Source organism: Cydia strobilella, chromosome 9 (genome assembly GCF_947568885.1).
Source record: "Cydia strobilella chromosome 9, ilCydStro3.1, whole genome shotgun sequence".
Lineage (NCBI taxonomy): Eukaryota > Metazoa > Arthropoda > Insecta > Lepidoptera > Tortricidae > Cydia > Cydia strobilella.
The window spans coordinates 4,047,852-4,070,443 of record NC_086049.1 but is presented as its reverse complement, the minus strand read 5'-3'; the positions used below and the strand labels follow the sequence as shown (position 1 = coordinate 4,070,443).

Genomic DNA, 22,592 nt, shown 5'->3' with positions numbered 1-22,592 from the left:
GCACGCAAAATTAAGTTTGTTTACTATACAAATTGTATGCATTACAAAGTTATCGTTGCACACAAAATTAAGTTTCTCTACTATACAAAGCGTATGCATCGCAGTTATTTTTGCACGCAAAATTATGTTTGTCTAATAAACAAAGTGTATGCATTACAAAGTTATTTTTGTAGTAAATTAAAGACCACTAGGTAGGATGTACAGTCAGCAATACTATTCGCTTAGCACCTTTGCATACAAACCTATACAGGGGTGGTATCTTTTCTCTGCAGCTAACTGTACAATGTGATTGTAACTATGAGGATGGTGTATATTTATGATGTATGAGGACATTTCTATTAAAAGTTATGTTAGATTTTGAAATTTTTATATTGAGTATATCTAATTATATAAAAAATTTAATTTTGGTTATGGAATTTTATATTATATAACATACAAAACAAACAACAATAAACAAAAAAATATATATAGGGCTGTATCTCCTAAACCGTCCGTCGCAGCGCAAAAATAAAAAAAATTTCGTTCCCCTCTTTCAATATACAAAAAACACAATAAATAAATAAATAAATAAATAAATATTATAGGACATTCTTACACAGATTGACAGTCCCACAGTAAGCTCAAGAAGGCTTGTGTTATGGGTACTCAGACAACGATATATATAATATACAAATACATAGAAAACACCCATGACTCAGGAACAAATATCTGTGTTCATCACACAAATAAATGCCCTTACCGGAATTCGAACCCAGGACCATCGTCTTCACAGGCAGGGTCACCCACTAGGCCAGACCGGTCGTACAATGAAACACAAAAAGAAAAAAAATCTTTACACGGCTGTATCTCCTAAACCGCGCGTCGTAGCACAAAAACAATCATCAAATTTTCGATCCACTTTAAGAAACCCTCAATTAATATGAACCGTGCGTCGTAGCGCAAAATAATAAAATTTTCGTTCAACTGCAGTGGACCCTTAATTAACATTAAAAAAAAAGAAAAAAGGAAAGAAAATTCTTTAGAGGGCTGTATCTCCTAAACCGTGCCTTGTAGAGCAAAAATAATCTAGTTTTCGTTCCCCTTTGAGAAACCTCTAATTAACATACAAAAAACACAATGAAAACAAAGAAAAAATCTTTATAGGGTTGAATCTCCTAAATCGTGCGACGGAGCGCAAAAATAATCAAATTTTCGTTCCACTTTAAGAAACCCTTAATTAATATAGGTATAAAAAAACACAAAAAATCCGTATAAGGCTTAATCTCCTAAACCGTGCGCCGTAGCGCAAAATAATAACATTTTCGTCCGCCTGCAGTGGACCCTTAATAAACATTTAAAAAAAAAACAAAGAAAAAAAAACAGAAAAAATATTTACAGGGCTGTATCTCCTAAACCGTTCGTTATAGTGCAAAAATAATCAAATTTTCGTTCCCCTATCAGAAGCTCCTAAGTAACATACAAAAAACACAATGAAAACATAAAAGAAAAAAACAAAGAAAACAATCTTTTTATAGGGCTGTATCTCCTAAACCGTGCGTCGGAGTCGGAGCGCAAAAAAAGTAAAATGTTCGTTCCCCTCTAACAAAGATAGATATAACTCCGTAATAGATGGATACAGTCTAAGGAAAAAACGTGCCTCGAAAATCACGAAAATTTGATTCTCGATCAGAGGGCGCCACTAGTTTTGGCTTACTCTCGTATAGATGGCGTTGACGGTTTCGTTTGTTATTTATAATTTTAACGCATATCAGTGAAAGAACATGGGTCAAAATCATATAAAAATAATTAATGCAAATAAAAAAATCATTTATCCATATTTAAATACATTTTAACGTATTTTTATAAATCTTCATTTTTAGTTTTAAAGTATGTCGATAGATGGCAGTGAATTTAAAGCGGTTACAAAATTTACTATGACAGTACCACTCTATCTTATTATATCCTCTTTGCCTCTAAGAAATCCTTTTTTAATATGAGAAAAAGCAAAAAAAAAACGAAAAAAATATTTACACGGCTGTAACTCCTAAACCGTGCGTCGTAGCGCAAAAATAATCAAAATTTCATTCCACTTTAAGAAACCCTTAATTTATATTTAAAAAAAAAATCTTTATAAGGCTGTATCTCCTAAACCGTGCATCGTAGCGCAAAATAATAAAATTTTCGTTCCATTGCAGTGGACCCTTAGTTAACATTTTAAAAAAAACAGAAAAATATCTTTACAGGGCTGTCTCTCCTAAACCGTGCGTTGAAGCGCAAAAATAATCTAATTTTCGTTCTCGTTTGAGAAACCCGTAAGTAACATTCAAAAAATACAATGAAAAACAAAAAAGAAAACAAAAAATTAAAACATCTTTATAGGGTTGTATCTTTTAAATATTAATAAGGGTTTCTTAAAGTGGAACGAAAATTTAATTATTTTTGCTCTTCGCTCCGACGCACGGTTTAGGAGATACAACCCTATAAACATTTTTTTCTTTGTTTGTTTTCTTTTTAGTTTTTCATTGTGTGTTTTGTATGTTACTTAGGGGCTTTTCAAAGGGGAACGAAAATTAGATTATTTTTGCGCTACAACGCACGGTTTAGGAGATACAGCCCTGTAATAGGACATTTCGATGCTAGTGCGGAAAGTATGTCATTATTAGACATTTCCGCACGTGTATCGAACGACGTTTTTCAATACAGTTGCGAAAAAATAAGAAAAACAACAAGTAAGGAATTCGAAACTTTTATATTATTAATTCTGTGACATCATTGACATTGACATTATGAAGAGGTGTTTTTTTAGCTGGGTGTTATTATTATTGAACCCACTTTAATGAAAGTTTTTTTTTTAAATGCATGTTCTATAAGACAATTGTACATATAAAACATTGTACTATTATTACCCAAATATCGTTAATTACGATTATTTGTGTATCGTACATTTATAAAAACAATATCGAATGTTGCCTTTGGAAATTTAAAGCAGAAATAAAAAAACGCCTCTCCTTTGACAGGCGTTCCGTTCTATTCAGACAACTTATTAAGAACGGTTTTTCAATATTCAATATATAAAAAAATAGACGTTATAATGATGAAGAGGTAAGTAATAAAATATGAAATATGTATATTTTTCGTATTCTTACTTTAACAGTAGGTTTTTATGTTGATTACTGAGTATTGAGTATTGAAATAATCGTTAATAACGATATTTAGGTAATAATAGTACAATGTTTTATATTTGTAAAACAATACAATGTGTATAATGTTGTATGTAGTGGGTTCAATAATAATAACAAAATCCATTCTAGTCGAATAAAAGCTATAAAAACACCTCTTCATAATGTCAATGTTAATAATTAGAGTTTTGAATGATTCACGGTGGTTTTGAAATATCGGGAGCTCACAAATAATACAAAAGGTAATCACGGTCTATATCCCGGTCAATATAAGTCTAATGTCAATAATGTCACAGAATTAATTATATAAAAGTTTCGAATTCCTTACTTGTTGTTTTTCGCAACGGTATTAAAAAACGTCGTACGATACACGTGCGGAAATGTCATTCTTCGAAAGTATGTAAAGTATGACATACTTTCCGCACTAGCATCGAAATGTACTATTTCTGTTTTTTTTTTTCTTTTTTTTTAATGTTAACTAAGGGTCCACTGCAATGGAACGAAAATTTTATTATTTTGCGCTACGATGCACGGTTTAGGAGATACAGCCTTATAAAGATTTTCTGTTTTTTTTAAATATATTACTTAAGGGATTCTTAGTGGAACGAAAATTTGATTATTTTCGCGCTCCGTCGCACGGTTTAGGAGATACAACCCTATAAAGATTTTTTCTTTGTTTTTCTTTTTAGTTTTTCATTGTGTTTTCTGTATGTTACTTAGGGGTTTCTCAAAGGGGAACGAAAATTAGATTATTTTTGCGCTACAACGCACGGTTTAGGGGATACAGCCCTCTAAAAAAAATTTTCTGTTTTTTTTTTTCTTTTCTTTTTAAATGTTAATTAAGTTGAAAGAAAATTTTATTATTTTACTCTACGACCCACGGTTCAGAGATACAGCCTTATAAAGACTTTTTTGGTATTGTTTTTTTTTTTTTAATATTACGACGCTCGGCTTAGGAGATACAGCCGTGTAGAGTTTTTTTTTTCTTATTGTGTTTCATTGTGTTTTTTGTATATTAAAAGTGTTTTTAAAGGGGAACGAAAATTTTATTATTTTTGCGCTACGACGGACGGGTTAGGAGATACAGCCCTATATTTCTTTTTTTGTATATTTATATAATATAAAATTCAATAACCAAATTTCAACTTTATATATAAGTAGATATATTTAATATAAAAATTTCAAAATCTAACATAATTTAATAATAGCGTCGTAGCGTAAAATAATAAAATTTTCGTTCAACTTAATTAACATTTAAAAAGAAAAGAAAAAAAAAAAGAAAATTTTTTTTAGAGGGCTGTATCCTAAACCGTGCGACGGAGCGCAAAAATAATCAAATTTTCGTTCCACTAAGAAACCCTTAATTAATATATTTAAAAAAAAAACCACAAAAAACCTTTATAATTCTGTATCTCCTAAACCGTGTGCCGTAGCGCAAAATAATAAACATTTTCGTTCGCCTGCAGTGGACCCTTAATAAACATAAAAAAAAAACAAATAGAAAAAAAAACAGAAAAAAATATTTACAGGGCTTAAATAGTCAAATTTTCGTTCCCTTAACAGAAGCCCTTAAGTAACATACAAAAAACACAATAAATAACATACATCATAAATATACACCATCGTCATAGTTACAATCACATTCTACAGTCAGCTGCAGAGAAAAGATACCACCCCTGTAAAGAAGTTTGTATGCAACGGTGCTAAGCGAATAGTATTGCTGACTGTACATCCTACCTAGTAGTCTTTAATTTACTGTACTACAAAAATAACTTTGTAATGCATACAATTACTATAGTAGACAAACTTAATTTTACGTACGAGTAAGTGCCATACGTTACTTTTTAGCTCTTCTGGCAAGGTCAAAGACCCGACCAAATGTTCAGGCTTATTTTTTTGTGACTATTTAGATACTTAACTTCAACCTGTAAAAATTACAGATTGCCTCACGAACTTTTTTGGAGCCCTAAAAAATCTTAAAAAATATAAGGGTTGATTTAGCCCCGCTACCCTGCAGCCAGACCTCCAGTGCTGAGTTAGGGTATGATAGGAGAAGTATCAGGCAAATTTTCAGCTTGCCTCAAGGACCTACTCCAAAATGTCTACCAGCTCTCGGACCACTAAGTAACTACAAATAATCAGTCCACATAACAAACATTTTGTACTCATTTTGAAGTCATAATTACATTAATTTCACGTAATATCGGCATCTAATTTATGTGCACGGTAAACAAACTAATGAATGACAAGAAAAGTACGAAGTACTTACGAAGCTGAGCGGGGGGTGGGGCGACCGGGCGAGGTACCTATAGGTATAGATAGATACGAATGCTACGATAGGCTCCCGCGTGCCGCGCCGGCACCTTGACGGACCAGCGCGGCGTAGGTATGAATTTCGCGCCTTTTTAAATAGATTTGGCTATAACAATGGAAGCTACACACAGAAATTTCTTACTTTTCATAATATGGTTGCATATATTATTTTATAGTATGAAACTTATCTTTATAGACTTTAATTCAATATTGGACCTTACAGGACAAAAAACGCATATTAAAATTTAAGCAGCAATCCTATTTTTCTAATTTTTCGGCTTTGTCTATTAACTTAAGAATTTAGAGATATTATTGTGGATTTTTAAAACTTTAATTCAATATCGACAAAATAATAGGCTAATTTTAGTTTGACAAAGAAGCACGTTAATTTTTTTTCTAAAAATGTAACAGTTTAAAGAGTCATACATAATTTAAACCATGAAGCTTAAACTTTGCACTTTAATTCAATATTCAAAAAGCATCAATCAAAATATATAAATACCTAATTTATACCTAACGCTCGTTCTAACTTTTCCTCTTAAATTACAAATATGCTTAAAAACATGTCCCCTGCCATATAAGCATCACTTTTGCTTCTTTAGAATTATCATAACTTTAAGGTCAAAAATATGGTCCCACTATCGGTCTAATATCCGCGGTCCCGAGCACGCACATCCATCTCGCTCACGCTTACACTCAGTGAGAGTGAGAGAACAACACGAACCTACAGGGCCTTAATATTGTGAAGGATGGTAGCATACATTGACGTATTGGTAAGCGTTCGATCCCTTGTAACTCAATTTTATTTATAACTTGGCATACATTAGCGGGCCCATTAGGCCGATGTCGATGGCCCGTCATTAATGCTTGAGTAATCACCTGGGACCTATTGTTAGACCTACTTTATAAGCAATATCAACAACCGGTTAAAGGCAGCAATTTCGCATAAATTTCAATTGTTTTCCGTGCATTTCGCGGGAAATGGCGTGTTGTTTTACTTGAAAATAATGTCAAAGTAAATCACAAAGTAAATTATATTTTCGGTACAAGTTTTTTTTTTGAGGACATTAAGTAGACAGTCTTCTGCTACGTATCAAAACGCTTTTTACAAGTCCTAACTCTAGGATTGTGTTATTTAAATCCACAAAAAAACAAATATAATAATAAGTAGGTATATTATGACCATGCAAGTATGCACTAGTCATTTCTAACCGCATTATTTGTATGTTTACCATCCGCTGTGATCCTTCCCCTCATCAAAAATGTTTTCGTGTTTCATCTTTTTGGAACATACCTTCATTAAAATATATCTGTAACAAGTTAGCGGTACTTCCTGTTTATGTACATTGTATATAATAAGCAGTGAAGTTCAAATTAAGGAGGATGTTTTTTTTGGAGGGGAATAAGTTGGTAAACATTAGGGTAGGAGGGCTGTTTGTTGGTTCACGTGAGGCTCGTTTTAAGGGCGTCCAACTGCCCTTATGTTTGTGTAACTTTATACAGTGACCTTTCCCTACGATCGCCTTTGCTAACTTCAATTAGCTAAAAGTCCTTTTACTCAAATACGTACACGTGCCTCCATATATTGCGTACTAACAAACAATCATTCAAAAACAATGTCATCTGTTTAGTAAGTAGAACTCTCAGGGTTGCATGTTTAAAATGTCAAAATGAATAATAGAAAGTTTAGTTTAGCAAACAATAGTCCGACCAATTTTATTTTGCCGACCGAGATAATACCTACAGTTAGATTTCAGGTGTTTTGGACTTTCTCTATAAAGTCTACAACATTCCCAGGCAGAACTAAACTTTTATGCCTAATGGTAAATATCTTTACGTTTCCTTACGGATCTGGCCGAACGTGAAGCTAAACACAAAGTACTGCGAAAGCGAATTAATAGGGGAAAGTCTCTTAAGGATTTGCGTGTTCGCTCTCTTTACGTGCACTGCAGCACTTTAAAATATTACAGCGATTTGTTTACTCCAATCTCCAATGTCCGTGTCTAATTCTCAGATACAAAAATGCAAGTTCATGTGTTGGTGTTTTTTTCAGAGCGTTTTGACATTGTCCGATCCGATATCGGATCCTACATTCCCGTAGTCAGGCCGCGGGGGCGCGCCCGGGTGCCGTCACTAACGGTCACGCACACTACAATAAACATTATGCCAACACATACGCACACAAACAAATATTATCGGTCCGACAGCTGACGGGGGTCTCCGACATGAGTGAATTTATCGGAACCTCCTTCCCGATATCGGATGTCGGAAGGCGCCTATGAGAAAAACAGCTGCAGGAGAGTGCCATATGGCATCAAGTCCGCCTTTTTTGCGTGGTGTATCGTTTTCTGGTAATAACTATTTATTAAATGAATAAATAAATAAATACAGAAAGACACGTATGTCTCACATTTTACTTTCATTCGACATCCGATATCGGATCGGGTAATGTGAAAACGCTCTTAAATATCTTAAGCAATGTTGCGTAGCGACCAATGTTAACCGCAAATCGTTATAGGAAGCCTTGACAAAAACTTATTTTAGACGTTGTCTTAGGAGACGTCGTTTGGTACAAAAACGGTCATTATAATCCAAGTTTCTTCGGAAACCTGAAACACAAACTTTTGTATGACCCATTATCATTTTACAACATTATTTGTGAGCCTCTGAATAGGGAGGACGTCAGTGTCAATTATATTTCTCTTGCAAAAAGGTATTTGGTAGGTTTTTGGTTGGCTCCTGGTTTGGTTGGTTCATATTATTAAATATCAACTGATCAAATTGACCAAAGTTTTCATAGTCATTTAGTATGGGTTTTTATAGTAATTTAGTATGGTGTGCTATACCTAAATACTAAATGGACGAGACTAGTAACAGTCCTTAAATGGGCCTCTGGGATTTAACTGAGATTAGCTGCACTGCACCAGATGTAGCGCTTGCAATTAAACAATTTGCTCTAATGCGCTAAGTCAATAAACGGTCAATAGGCAGTCAGTGGCGAAATTGCAAATAATACTCGTAGAGAATTGCAGTTTAAATTGTATGATTGCTCATGCATCTCCTCTTGATATAGATTTATGGTTCTATCTCAATAGGACCGACGAAGATTGCACAAATAACAAGATTGGAAAATACGAGGGCACATAACTTACAATACGGTTAATTGATTGCTTTTAAGTTATGTTTATTGTGAAGATCAATATTACACACTAATTAAAATCTAATCCATTCAGATATTAAACCTATCCAAGCTAAAAAATATGCTAAATCCGTCCGTTCGCAGGATCTGTTAAGCCTCGAATTACGAGTGTAAATCCCAATTTATTAGCTATGCCGATGAAACCCTACACATGCGATGATCGATGTAGGTGTATTGTCACGCCAGATATAGTATATACGCAGGCTTACAGGTCATTGAATTCCGGCGTTAGTATTCGCCCTGTGCCTGCAGGCAATTTTAAACTTTTAACTATGTGGGTCACGTGCCGCGCCATTCCAACCCCTCCCTTGTTCTATTTTGTCCACACGCATTTACTGTTCTCGAATAGATGCATGTTTTGTACGCATGGCTTTTGAATTGATACGTGCTCAGAGTGCAGAGTAATATGAAATAATTTGCTGAGTGCTCGGTTTTGCCGCCAGTAATAGTAAAATAGATGTCTTGTCGGTTCGGTAACATTCATCGAGATAAATTGTTTATTATCAGTATCACCGTGGAGTCCGGTAGCATTCACCGCGGCGCCATGTGTACCTTTACTCTGAAACTAATTAGTTTCACATGGGATCATCATGTAACTATTTTTAAAACGACGAACCGTTTTTCGTTTAAGAATACATGTATGTTTTAATTGTCCTGTCTCCCTTTGACCTTTCCATTTGGCTCGATGATGTGGGTCCTTTTATTACGTTTGAATGATTGCCTTCGTTTATTGATGTCCAATGTTCGGCTTGTCTGTTGAACTAGATACTTTCATTTCAGAATCAATTTCGAAGTATCTCGGGCCACATGTCGCAAATTGATTACACAACCTATTGTCTTTCGGATTATTGTTATGCCCAAATCAGAAAATCGCTCTTAATTTAGCACGCTCTATAAACTCCGATTCTTTTGTTAATATTATATTATTACGTCATCCGGCTGATTTGGTATAACTATCGAGAAAGTGCAAGATGATGTAATGTGATCGGGTCAGTCTAATAATTAGAAATTTTCTGCTTATTCAGTAGTTCCTCGAACAACATAATTCAATTTCGTACAGAGAAAAAAACTATATCCATAGAACAAGAAGTTTTTTTTACACTAAGTAGTGAAAATTTGTAAGAATAAACTTTGAAGTTACATTATACATAATACGGGCCTTTCAACTCGTGGACCATTGACTGGACTAATCGCTTTAGCCTAGGTTTAGGCTGCTGCCTAAATCTAGGCTCGTTGGGTCACGGGGGTGCTCCCCCGTGACCCAACGAGTAACATGTGTAGAAAAAACTTACATCTAATAATAATTTATATCTAGTTCATTCCTCTTGCCAGTTTAGCACTATTAGCTGACCCTACCAGCTAAGAAGATATGAGCGGAAATTCCGGAATGAGGAAAATATTGGTTACACGATTAACTTTAGCTTTGCTTGTTTTCGTTCTCTTAAGCTTCTATATTTTATCCGTCGTTTAAGGGTTTTTAAAAGCGGACCACGTGTTCTCTATTTTCCACGCTACATTTCGTGTTGCCGGTTATTTATACTAGCGGCTTAATCGCTGCCCATTACCGCCTCAACCAACGTCGCATCCAAATGAGCCGGGCGATACGACAAATGATGACCACGATGTCACATCGATACTGTTAACTGCCAATTTGTAAACCTTATTGCCATGATATAAGGTCCACCAATGAGCAAGTGTTGCTGGTACTGTCAGATAAATTCAACTATTTCGATCGAAACTCCTAACGTGAAACTATAATTCTTAACTAGTCAGTGACGAATCCATAAGTCAATACAATGTCGCGTTTCTCCGGAATAAAGAATTGGAATTGGAGATGTCTTAAGTTTCAGTTCCACATTTTGTAAACACTTGGCATAGATGGCGTCTGTTTCTATCATAAGTATCATAACATTATAAGGTTTACTTGTCGCTTGAAAAGTCTACAACCAGATAAACTCAGCTATTTTGATCCTCTCTTATCTTACAGCCTGTAAGTGTTAGTCATGCATACGCTTGAACGAGAACGTTTTATCTTTAGCTGATGGTAGACAAGATACTACCAGCCCTACTGCAATTAATCTTAAACGATACGGCTTACTGCGTATTTTGCTCCACGCACTTGTCTCCTTGTGATCTTTTTAACGTCTCTTGAATTACGACTGTGACCTCGACCCTCGCCTGTCAAATATAGCCACAATCGTTTCGAGCGTTCTAGACAGATAAGCCAATATACTGAGACCTCGAGGTCTTTCACAAATATGAGTTATCAGAAGTCACACTTACTGGTGGGCTTTAGGTGATCGGTACCGTCTTTAATACAATTACCTCTCTAAGGTTAACATCTGTGAACCTTACCGAGACGGGATAAGATTTACTTTTGGTCTTTTCAGTGTTGTTGTTAAAACGTAACGGGAATAACAACCCTGCATCCAACAATACTAAAATAGCTTCTTTTATTGTATATTGAACTAGACTTGGCTACAGACAGTGAAAGTACTATTGTTACATTATGTGCAGGTCTGATGACATGGAGCGCAGATGATGGGACATTCACTTTTGATAACATGATATTGGTGAAAGGTTTACAGCTAAAGTATTAATACGATGTATTGCCTTATCTTGTTGTGTGATGTAATTTAATGATCTTAATGACTGTAATAATTCTAAAGCGGTTATTAAACCTATCAAACAATATAAAAAGCTCGGAATTGGAAGTTTTTTTTTTATATACACGACTACTATGGAAAGTGTTGATGAGTCCTTGAGTCTGTGCGGAAAGAGAAGAGAGTCATGGAATACAAGGGAACTAATACATTCTATTTTGTTTATTTATTGAAGTCAAGTTAACGATCGAGTATATAAAATTGCCGATTATTACGTTATAGCCAATCAACAATATTCCACCTAGAATGTAGTGCGTCGGCACAGAACGTGCGTCGGTTTCGGTCCTTAGTACTTGCATATCCTTATATGTCGTGAACAGTAAAAGCCTTAGATTGTTATGAGCCAATCGCGTGACTATGCGCTGCATGTGTTCTGGTGAGTGCAATGTGCATGCTTTGCGAATGCAGGTAAAGGGCAAACTATTAAATCATACAAGGCTGTTTTTGTCGGTTGTACCTATAATGAGTGCAGCATGCCTAATATAAGTTAATTACTATATTTAGCTGGTTTTAACATGTAATTCATTTATTAGTTAGAGCATAGAATAGGACTATAAGTAGAGCATTTAATCATTAGAATTATTTCACAGTAAGTAAATGACGCGTATACGGTAGTAAGTAAGTAAAGTAAGTAAACACTTCATTGTACGAAAAAGAAAGGAATCAAGGTTACATCAAATAAAAGTAGTACAAAGGCGAACTTAGTGATAGTGATTACAGATCATCACCGAAACTCGAAAGAAATAAAGTATTACCGGCCGTTAGTGTGATCACTCTACTCTAAATTGTGACTATTAGATCCTATCCTTGTGGGTTACTATGTGCCGCTAACTGTGTGCCTATTGTACCCAAACACGCCTGCTACCGACTCAACTCGGCTTTATCCCTCCTTAAGCAAAGGGTCCGGGGTAATTTCAGTATATCTTCTTTTATTACCGCTGAAGCTCGCTTCACCCGGGGGCTTTTCTCCGCGGAAACCACGCACCTGCTGCACTGAAAAAACCCGTCTAGACAGGCCTTATTAACTGGCGACTAGGCTGCAAACGTGTTGATAAATCAATAAAACGACACCAGATTCATTGTCAACCTTGTTGCGTTGTTCAAAATGGTCACGTTGCACTTACCCGCCGGACTTAGGAGTCGGGCTTTTGTTCTTATTCCCGTAGGCTTGCGATTGCAGGCGAGGCTTTACTCGGCCAAGGCAAAAAAGTGTCCGTAATTTTACAATACAATATATGTACTTCTTGCGCACCTAAAAAAATGGGTACAGTGATATATTTAGACCTCAAAAAAACTAGCAGAAACTGATTAGTTTTTAAAGTAGTTTACACTTTTTACAAAATGAAAACTAACGCTAGTGTGACTTGATGGAGATTAAAAAGAGCCAAAAATGTAGCCTACTTTTTCACTGGTTTTTATTATTACGAGCCTATTGTGTCCCACTGCTGGGCAAAGGCCTCCCCTCTCTTCTTCCCCTGGTACTTACTTGGTAAAAATTGCAAATGGGTAAATCTAGTTGTGTATAATTTTCAACAACCCCTGAATAATATCAGTAATTTTTTTGTCAATGAAGCGTCGTCCTAATTTGCTAAAAATGATAGTTATTTCCACGTTATTTCAAACGTCAATTAGGACAATAAGTTTAGAAGATATATATTTACCTCGTCGTGCGATTAAAACGCATCCTTTGATGATAAGCCCAATAGGACGACACCTAAGCGTAATCATTATTATGTATTGGTGTTTATCTGACGGCCGCTTGGTCGTCGAGCTATTTTAATGCCACCCCAGGCAGGTATTGTTTTATTCAGCTGTTCTGTTCTGTCCTGTGTGTCCTGCGCCCGAACCCGAGCCTTTTCTGTAATGACATTGTTTGTGCCTTATTTGTTTGCAAGTGCACAATCAACTTGCATTCAACTTGTTCCTTTTATTATCCGTCAATTCGCTTTGCCTTCGTGAACGAATTTGTAAACGAGTAGGTTTAACTAAATGTCATTTATTTTATACAAAGCAGTAAAATATTGCGATAATGATTCTGGGAATTATATACGGATAAGTTCTGTTTATCTGTATGGCACCTACCTAAAGCCGTGTTTTAATTTTTAAAGGAAGTTTTTATCAAGCGGGTTTTACACCAGTCGACGGTTTAAAGTTTAAAATATGTGGGTTTATCGACTGTGATATGTACTGAGTCTGTTTGTGTATTTACCTATATAATATACATATATTGAGAGCATATATCACATAATATATGTACTTCTAAACCATAGAGTAGTGTGTACTTTGATACTTTCATAAATAGACTATTTACTGAGATATTCTAATATTTATACATACTCGTACTTCTTATATGTTTTTATGAATCTCTTTTATCTGTTTCCTTATATAGGAAGTGCCCATTTTACCTGAAAGTTTAAATATGAAACGTCTACTTTCAGGTAGTGTGAGTACTCCCTGCAAAAGTTTCTCGTCCTAACTTTGTGGGCCATCACCATCAGTTTTATTATGATACGAAATATAAAGCGGCGTTCTGCAGGTGCACTAGAATGTTTGCTATTACTCCATTGTCTAGACTAGGGCCCGTATCATGTCTCAGGGGAATAGGTAGCGGACCGCAAATTGTGTTAGCATAGCGTACTCTGCGCCTGTTCCGAAAGCTTACATGGCGCAAACAAACATTCGACTAGGGTTTACCAGTATAAAGTGACTTTCAGATACACAACATATTGGGATTCCGGTTGTTAATTTCTTGGTTTGTTCCGCTTCTCTACATGTTTATCTATCGTAAACGAAACTGAAGCAGCTTTTAAAACGCGATAATAAACCACGAAGTAGCACAGGAGAGCTCACTACACAGATCACCTCAACTACAAGATGGAGTACATATGTGACTGACTTTCCAGAAGGGTCCTCATGCTTCAAGTACAATAAAGTCCTTTCCATCTGATATTCCAACAGAAATTCTGATAAAAAGGTTCTCATTGCACATGAAGCATAAGGACCCTTCTCTATGGAAAGCCACATATTACGACAACTCGCGGTTACTACATTAGAAGCGTTCCCGCGCAAGTTTATTATGGCAGTGTGACCGCTTATTTGTGTTGCGTTTACGTTTACGACCTGGTCCTGGAATAACAGGTTATAAATTTCATCTGGCATTGTTATGGATAGTAAAAGTGACATTTCTTCAACCACAAAAGTCACGGTCCATAACCTATCTGTCACGCTTCTATTTTTGTCTTATCAAATAAATAAATAAAACTAAATTTCACCCCATACAAAAAGCTCCACTTCGTCACATTTTTTGGGGACAAAAAACTAAGACAACGAAGATAATTTTGAAGGACATCATTGAAACAGAGGGGATATTTTAAAGTGACTACCTACATTTAATAGTTCAAAATTATTTTAAAGTTTAAAAGCACCACATTTTGTAATCGACACGAAGTGTATAGTAGCGGTTAGCTACCGATCGTCACGATTTTCGTCAGATTGATCGAAGCGATTAATCACCCCTTAAGTTGTCATGTCGTATGATTTATTTGTGATTTTAAGGGGAATACTGAATAGAAACTGCGGATTCAAACGTGTTTGAGAAACCCTTTATCATAAGCTAGCTATAGTCGCCAACAGATATATTGAAGCAATCGAGGTGCTCAAAAATATCTGACCACGCACTCTAACACGTTGATAATAGAGGTGTGTTCAGATATTTGTGAGCACCTCGATTGATTCAATATATCTGATGATGACTGTTGATCGTGTCATATTAATTATTTTTTATAAAAAATGCATATACCTGCGTCAAAAACAGGCCAGATCCTATTTTCATTTTTGAAAGTTCATGTAGGTACTAAAACTCATTCCTCTTAATTTACGTAAATTTACTCCCCTCTGGACCGAATTGCTAATTACCCGCCTTCGCTTTGCGAGACTTTTGCGTCAACTATTAGCTCCATTGTAACTCCTCCCTTTGCAAATGAGAGGACAATCAACAAAATTATAAGTTTAAGGCAACCATTTTAGGGTTAATGTTCACTACAAGTTTACTGGAAAAATATAGTATAAAGAAATCACTTCTGATTCTGACACCATAAAGTGTACCTACTTTTATGACAGCTGTCAAGATAGGTTTTCTATATGGGCAGAAAATTTTACTATATATGTATAGCCAAGAACATAGGTAACTATCTAAATTGCAATATTACTAGTACATCTGTAGAATTTGGACTTCGTAAATGTTGGAATTCTGATATATACCTAACCCCGATAATCTACTTTTTGTGACTTAGTGCCTAATGTTCACATTTAGTGTAATTGTCACCATAGAGTAACTTATACTAGAGCGGTACTGTCATAGTAAATTTTGTAACCCTAGTAAATTCACTGCCATCTGTCGACACACTTTAAAACTAAAAATAAATATTTATAAAAATACGATAAAATGTATTTAAATATGGATAAATGATTTTTTTTATTTGCATTAATTATTTTTATGATTTTGAGCCATGTTCTTTCACTGATATGCGTTAAAATTGTTAAATAACAAACGAAACCGTCAACGCCATCTATACGACAGTTGGCCAAAGCTAGTAGCGCCCTCTGAACGAGAATCAAATTTTCTTGATTTTCGAGGCACATTTTTTCCTTAGACTGTATCCATCTATTACGGAGTTATATCTATCTTTGTTGTCACTTAGCTTCCATTTGGTTGCATGTTGTGTTGTGTTGCATTGATGGCGGTAGTCAATTTGCTTTAAAAGATTGTAAGACAATCGTCATTGACGTCAATTCGTTTGGAGATTTCCCGAGGCTAATGACGTTAAAAATCAATACTGCAATAAAAGTATATTGAAATCAATAAATCAGATGATGATATGATTCGTGGTATTTTGAAATTAAAAAATAATGAAGATTTTGAAGATGCAAGTATGTACGGAATATACGACTAGAATGTCTGAACGCGCCTTCATCGTCAAAATTGTGATTTCTGACAAGTGGTGTTCCACTCGTCAGAAATCACAATTTTGACTTCCACTCGTCAGATATCACAATTTTTAGGGTGTTGGTAATAATTGATAATTACTTACTTTCATTTTAGTGATTTTTCGGTTGTGCCCTAAAGGAACTTAACGAACAGTTGTTTGCTATCTAATCTGTGTTTAAAATAGAGCGAAATTGGGCCATGCGGCGGTTAGTCTAATATTTGCCGTTATCTGTGTAATAGTTACTTAATTAATTACTACTTCAGCAGGAGCGTTTGAAACTTTGAACTCGACCACAGTACCTACAATATTATGGTTATCGCTTGAACACAAACAATTGGTTGTGGTTGTATTATTGTCAATTGCCTACTGCTGCATTATAGTATAGGCATGTAGGTAACTATTGTGCCGCAAACAAGGAAAAAAAACTTACACTATAAAGTTGTCTACTTCAAGTATTTTGCATAACATAAAACTAACAATAGTGACTCCTGCATCCTGCATTTCTATCCGTTGCATGAGATGCACTAAACGCCTTGCATTTAAGTGCAGTCGAGCTTGCACAGAGCATCTCATTGTCCAGGCCGTCCAGACGCAGTCTACAATAGAAATTCCTGCAAAATTATGCATTCCTGATGAGGTATTTTCTAATAGGTAGCTTTCATGATCAATTAAGCGTATGTTGAACTTCACTCTATTTAATATGCATAACGATATTATTTACTTATCAATTGTTACAATCTTTGAGGCGTGTGTAATTTCATACAGATGTAACGTTTCATAAAGCGTCTATAGGAGTTATAATCAAACAAGGTTTTATAGTTTGATCTGAATGAAAATACAGTAAAAATAATTGTTTTGGACTCATTACGTAATAAACAGAATTTTATTTTTATCTGCAAGTAACAAATATATTGTCTTTCACATAGTTTCATTAAAATATGAACAGACGTATGTATTACATATATTGTGTGTTCATTGCATAACAAACTTAGGTTCCTAAAAGCACGCGGGTGATCAATAAGGTATTCTCCTATTACTCGTAGTCAAAGCTGAGCTCCCTGCCGAGGTTTTCCCGAGGGGCTACAGTATGGGGTTCTTCAAAAAAGGAGTGTACAGGTTTTTAAAGGGTCGGCAACGCGCGTGTAATATCTCCGGTGTTGCAGGCGTCCATAGGCTACGGTAACTGCTTACCATCAGGCGGGCCGTATGCTTGATTGCCACCGACGTGGTATAAAAAAAAACAGTTTCTCTTTTAGAACTGTCAAAACGATTTGCTAATATGGAATTTATATGAAACATTACACAATGACGTCACGGTCAACTCACCTACTTTTATAATTTATATGGAACATTACACAATGACGTCACGGTCAACTCACCTACTTTTATAATTTATATGGAACATTACACAATGACGTCACGGTCAACTCACCTACTTTTATAATTTATATGGAACATTACACAATGACGTCACGGTCAACTCGCCTACTTTTATAATTTATATGGAACATTACACAATGACGTCACGGTCAACTCGCCTACTTTTATAATTTATATGGAACATTACACAATGACGTCACGGTCAACTCGCCTACTTTTTATTCAATTTCAATTCAATTTATTTATTTAAGACAACACTGGCCCATAACGGTTAGTAACAATTAAGGTTAAAAACTAAGTGTTAGTGGAACACAAAAAACAGAAAACGACAAAACAAAAACAGTCAGCAATAAAATTCTTACAACTCACCTAATAGCGGTTATGACACATTCAAAATGCCGCATTATAGGTGAGTCGTATCGGCCCGCAACAGTGGTCAGGATGGGGTTGGAGCTGGCCCGCACTCTGCAGAGCAACGAGGCAATTCTCTTGCGTATTATGGCATAGTAGTCATCCGTGTGAGCTTGCGCAAACATGCCCGATGCGCTGCAGAAACGGGACAGCCCCAACAACATCCTGAAACCATTATTATATAGGACGCGCAGGGAACTGATGGTCTTCTGCGTATAACTAGTCCAGAGGCTGCACGTGTAGAACACCTGACAATATGCTTTAAATAACGTTACTTTTACCTGTTGGCTACATCGTGCAAACCTCCTTATTAGCATGTTGCATCGGACTGCCAGTGCCCTGCGCTCCCTTTCTATATCTAATTGGTCTTTAAGGTCGTCGGTGACATAGTGTCCAAGATATCTAAATGTGTACACGCGCTCGAGTATGTTATTATTAAGTTTTATGTCAGGTACACTTTCCGGTAGCTTGCCCCCGACGGCCTTAAATACCATATATTCGCTTTTCTTAGCGTTATACCGTAAGCCATGTTTACTTACGTACTCTTCACATATGCTTAGTAGTTTTCTCAATGCCCTGACCGTTGGACTGAGCAGCACCATATCGTCTGCGTAGCTGATGTTGTTGATACTAACATCATCAACTCTGCATCCTACTGGAGTGCTGCTCAACCCCTCGATCAGGTCGTTAACGTACAGGTTGAAGAGCTTGGGGGAGGTTATACCCCCTGCCTCACCCCACACTCCAACCTGTACGACTGAGAAAACCTACCAGCCCATCTGACGCTATTGCTCTGGTTAAGGTACCAATATTGAAATATTCGGAGTAGCTCCGCCGGTACTTTTTGCTCCCTTAACTTGTTCCAAAGGACATCGTACGACACAAGATCAAATGCCCTGGATAAATCCAGGAAACATGCGTATATAGGTGTGTGACGCTCAGTGTAGTACTGTACCGTGTGTTTTAGACTTAAGATGGCACTTCCGTGGATAGACCCGGGCGAAACCCGAACTGCGCATAGTGTAAGTTTAAATGCTTCCCAAGTTGCGCGTCCAGTAGGCTATCCAGTACCTTAGCCAGCACAGCAGCGAGCGATATGGGCCGATAGTTGGACTTACTAGAAACATCGCCAGTTTTATCTTTGAGAATAGGCACAACAATGGTCTTCATTAGGTCATGGGGAAGGAATGAGTGAGACATGCACAAAGAATAAAATTTAGCCAGAACTGCATATAGCTTATTGCCCGCGAACTGTAAGTGTTCTATACTGAGCCCGTCGTGACCCGGTGACTTTCCTCTGTTCATTTTTGTGATCACATGTTTGACCTGTTCAGAGGTAAAACGAACAAGGTCCGACTCACGACAGGCCCCGTCATCAACCCTTTGTTTGTTTATTTCTATCCGATTTATTAAATAGAACTTGTGTTTAAAAATAACTGCTATCTATGTTTTCTAATAATTATCTGTTGCATACTTGCATAGTGTGAAGTGTGAAATAATTTATTTTAAATACAGTCAAATACCCTATTGTCTGAAGTTCGAGCGCAGAGTTAATACCAGTCTACATTAGTACCGGTTAATTTTACAAGCTATGTATATTTGTTTCCACTGTGTTAGTATGATGTGCATGGTTCTTATGGCATGTATTATTGTTTCAGCAACTCAAAGATGAGCTCGGCGAGGTGGTCGCAGAGTTGGAGGCCCTGGACGGGCAGGAGGAGTGCAAACAGAATAGCAAGGCCAAACAGATGAGCATCGGCAGGAAAAAGTTCAACATGGACCCCAAGAAAGGTGAGCACAATCAGACATATCTACATCTCATAGTTTTCACGGTGGGCAGTTCAATCACCGGCTAAGAGCGATGCCAGTATCCAAACTCGGAGCGACACGTTGTTGATAAGATTATGTCGATTAAGTTATTTACTAGACCGGTAGAAGACTGCTTCATTAGTGCGGATCGTGACCAACTTTAATGAACGTGACGCAGATGAGATCCATGCAGGCCTCTAAATGGAGTTACAAGCCCTCCTGATGGTGTTATAAGTGTTACAACACTTGATAGCTATCGGTCCTTCAGTGCGCTTCGCCATCTACCTACTAGGTCTAGAACCAGCATGCTCCATTCGACCTACAGAAGACTGGTAGAAGTAAATCAAGTAAACCATATGAAAATAAACAATATACTACATCACGTAAGCGCATATTAAGATGTTAACTATCCTGTGACCGGCCTCAGCCGCCGTTGTTTAGAAAAGGGGATGTACGGACAAACATCGCCAGACTAACGTTTTTTTTTTTCACATTCGAGTAGGTCATTCAGTCGAAAGAATGTGCACCGAAAAAAAATCTGGTTGTTGTAACGAGAATTCGGTAGACCCTACAATTTTTATCGTAGTATATGTGACAACTTTACATATAGTAAACTCAACTATTAACTATTATATTAACAAATTGAACATTGCCCGTTACAAACGAATTGTAATCGCTTCATATCAAATGGTTGGCTAAACAGAAAAAAATGTTAGGAGAACGCAAAATTTGTTACAAGAACAAATTCCCATTTACCATTCTGGTAGTATTGTAAAAAATATTTTTTCCGTGTGACCTCGGGTAGTTTTTCCCGAGTTCGATGTGTTACTTACATGCTCCGTTGGCTCAGCGACCCAAAATGAGACTTGGCCTTCGACACAAGACAGCGCTACTTTTCTAGATCCTGTGCGACCTCTCGCCAATTGGTGACAGGTATTTAATTATTCACATTATGAATACACATACACATTAACACATTAACTTATAAAAAATAACACGTGTACGTAAAATATGTAATTGCGCCATTGTGAAATGATGTTAAATTTACTTATTTTCATAACGAACGTTCAAAAGAACATTCCATTTAGCAAATTAACTATAAGCGAGTGCGAACTAGCTTGTATGAATAAAACATAGGCCTCACACATACTTATAATAAAATGGATGAAGACACGAGTAATAATCAATATTCGCGTATTTAACGCAATACCGGCCTTAGCCGGCAATAGCCTTTATAAAAATGGCGGAACACAGTGCTACCCATCATTTCGATGGCATTCGCACGCGACAGCGGCAGGTGCGGCGTTCTCACGGCAAGGCCTAGCCATCCTTCCACGTGCAAGCAAATTATCCTAGTCTTTCTCTGTTCCCATCGCTCATCCTGTATAACGGGACCTTCACATCTGTAACAACTAGGTACCTAGTTGCGAGTAAGGAGACCACAACTTATACTGGTTAACTTGGTACTTTAGGCGCATGCGCATATACACCTGCATTCAGGAACAAATTGCTAATAGTAAAAAATCTAATCGCTTATACTTTGGAGATTATAGTTTTAAGTGAACAATGTAATAGATTAAGACCACCTACTTTAAGACAACATTTGCATGCTTAACCAGCAAAATATGTCACTGTACGGGAAAATCTTTCCAATGATATCACCTTGTTGTGTGGTACAACATTTTATGCAAATAAAGAATTTAGAATTTTTGAATTTTGAGACAAACCAGTATAAGTTTGGCAAGTAGCTACCTTTTTCCTGAAAACGTCATATTCGAACGTCATGAAAACTCTCTTAATACATTTTTGTATACAACTCTAAAAGATTCACCCACCAACTGACGTCAATACGAACATATCCTCAATAGCCTAAATGTTTTCCGTTGGCTGGGTACAGCGTAAGTTTGCTAGCCTGGTGCGTATTGGGTTGGTACATCTTCGATTAGAATTTCTTACAGATACTCCAATAAGTAGTAAAAGTTTTTAAACACCAAACTGAAAGTTGGGCTGGTACTTCAGATGTTACGGATACCTAAGGCCCCACCGCGTCACTACAACAACCCTATGTTACACGTGCAATAAAGTACATATTCGAACTGGTTTTCATATATAATAGAGCTGTTATGCCGTTGGGCCAGTCTTTGTCACACATGACACTTGTTCTTCTGAGCAATCAACTCGCTTGCGTTCCGTAAACTGTGGGAACACGACCAGCACTCATTACTTGCTTGACCGACCAAGAATTCCGCCTTTACCGGGACACAATCACCTGGATGCTTCTCATTACTAACACGAATCCATTCACAGGTGTCTTGAATCAAACTTAATGCCACTTGATTGCCGCCTTTCCCGCGACGTGCGTGTTTTAAAAGAGAAAGCACAGTACTGATGACGCATTTTTACTAATTTAATTCTAAGAAATACTTTATCTTTAAGTATACCTAGAAGTACTTACCGTAACCTATTAGAAGTCTCGGGTGATGAAAAGGAAATATCTAATAAGTCAATAAAACGATCATGACCAAACGAATAAAAATGCATTCAGTTAATGCTCGAAATACGGGCCTCTTATTCTCGTATCAGCTAATTAGTATTAAATACTTCTCCAATAACAGTTACATCACCGCAAGGCCGTGTGCCGTTATAATAAACAAGGTAGAAATTATGAATC

At 36.5% G+C, this 22,592-nt stretch overlaps 1 protein-coding gene across 3 annotated transcripts in view; it reads left to right on the top strand.

Moving 5' to 3' along the window:
- LOC134744094 (cytohesin-1) overlaps window positions 1-22,592 on the top strand; it is an 80,583-nt gene that overhangs the window by 36,982 nt on the left and 21,009 nt on the right. For all 3 annotated transcript variants that reach the window (XM_063677781.1, XM_063677782.1, XM_063677779.1), the window contains one exon: window positions 19,771-19,903. In XM_063677781.1, coding sequence (XP_063533851.1) covers window positions 19,771-19,903 — 133 coding nt within the window. The remainder of the gene's footprint in view (window positions 1-19,770; window positions 19,904-22,592) is intronic.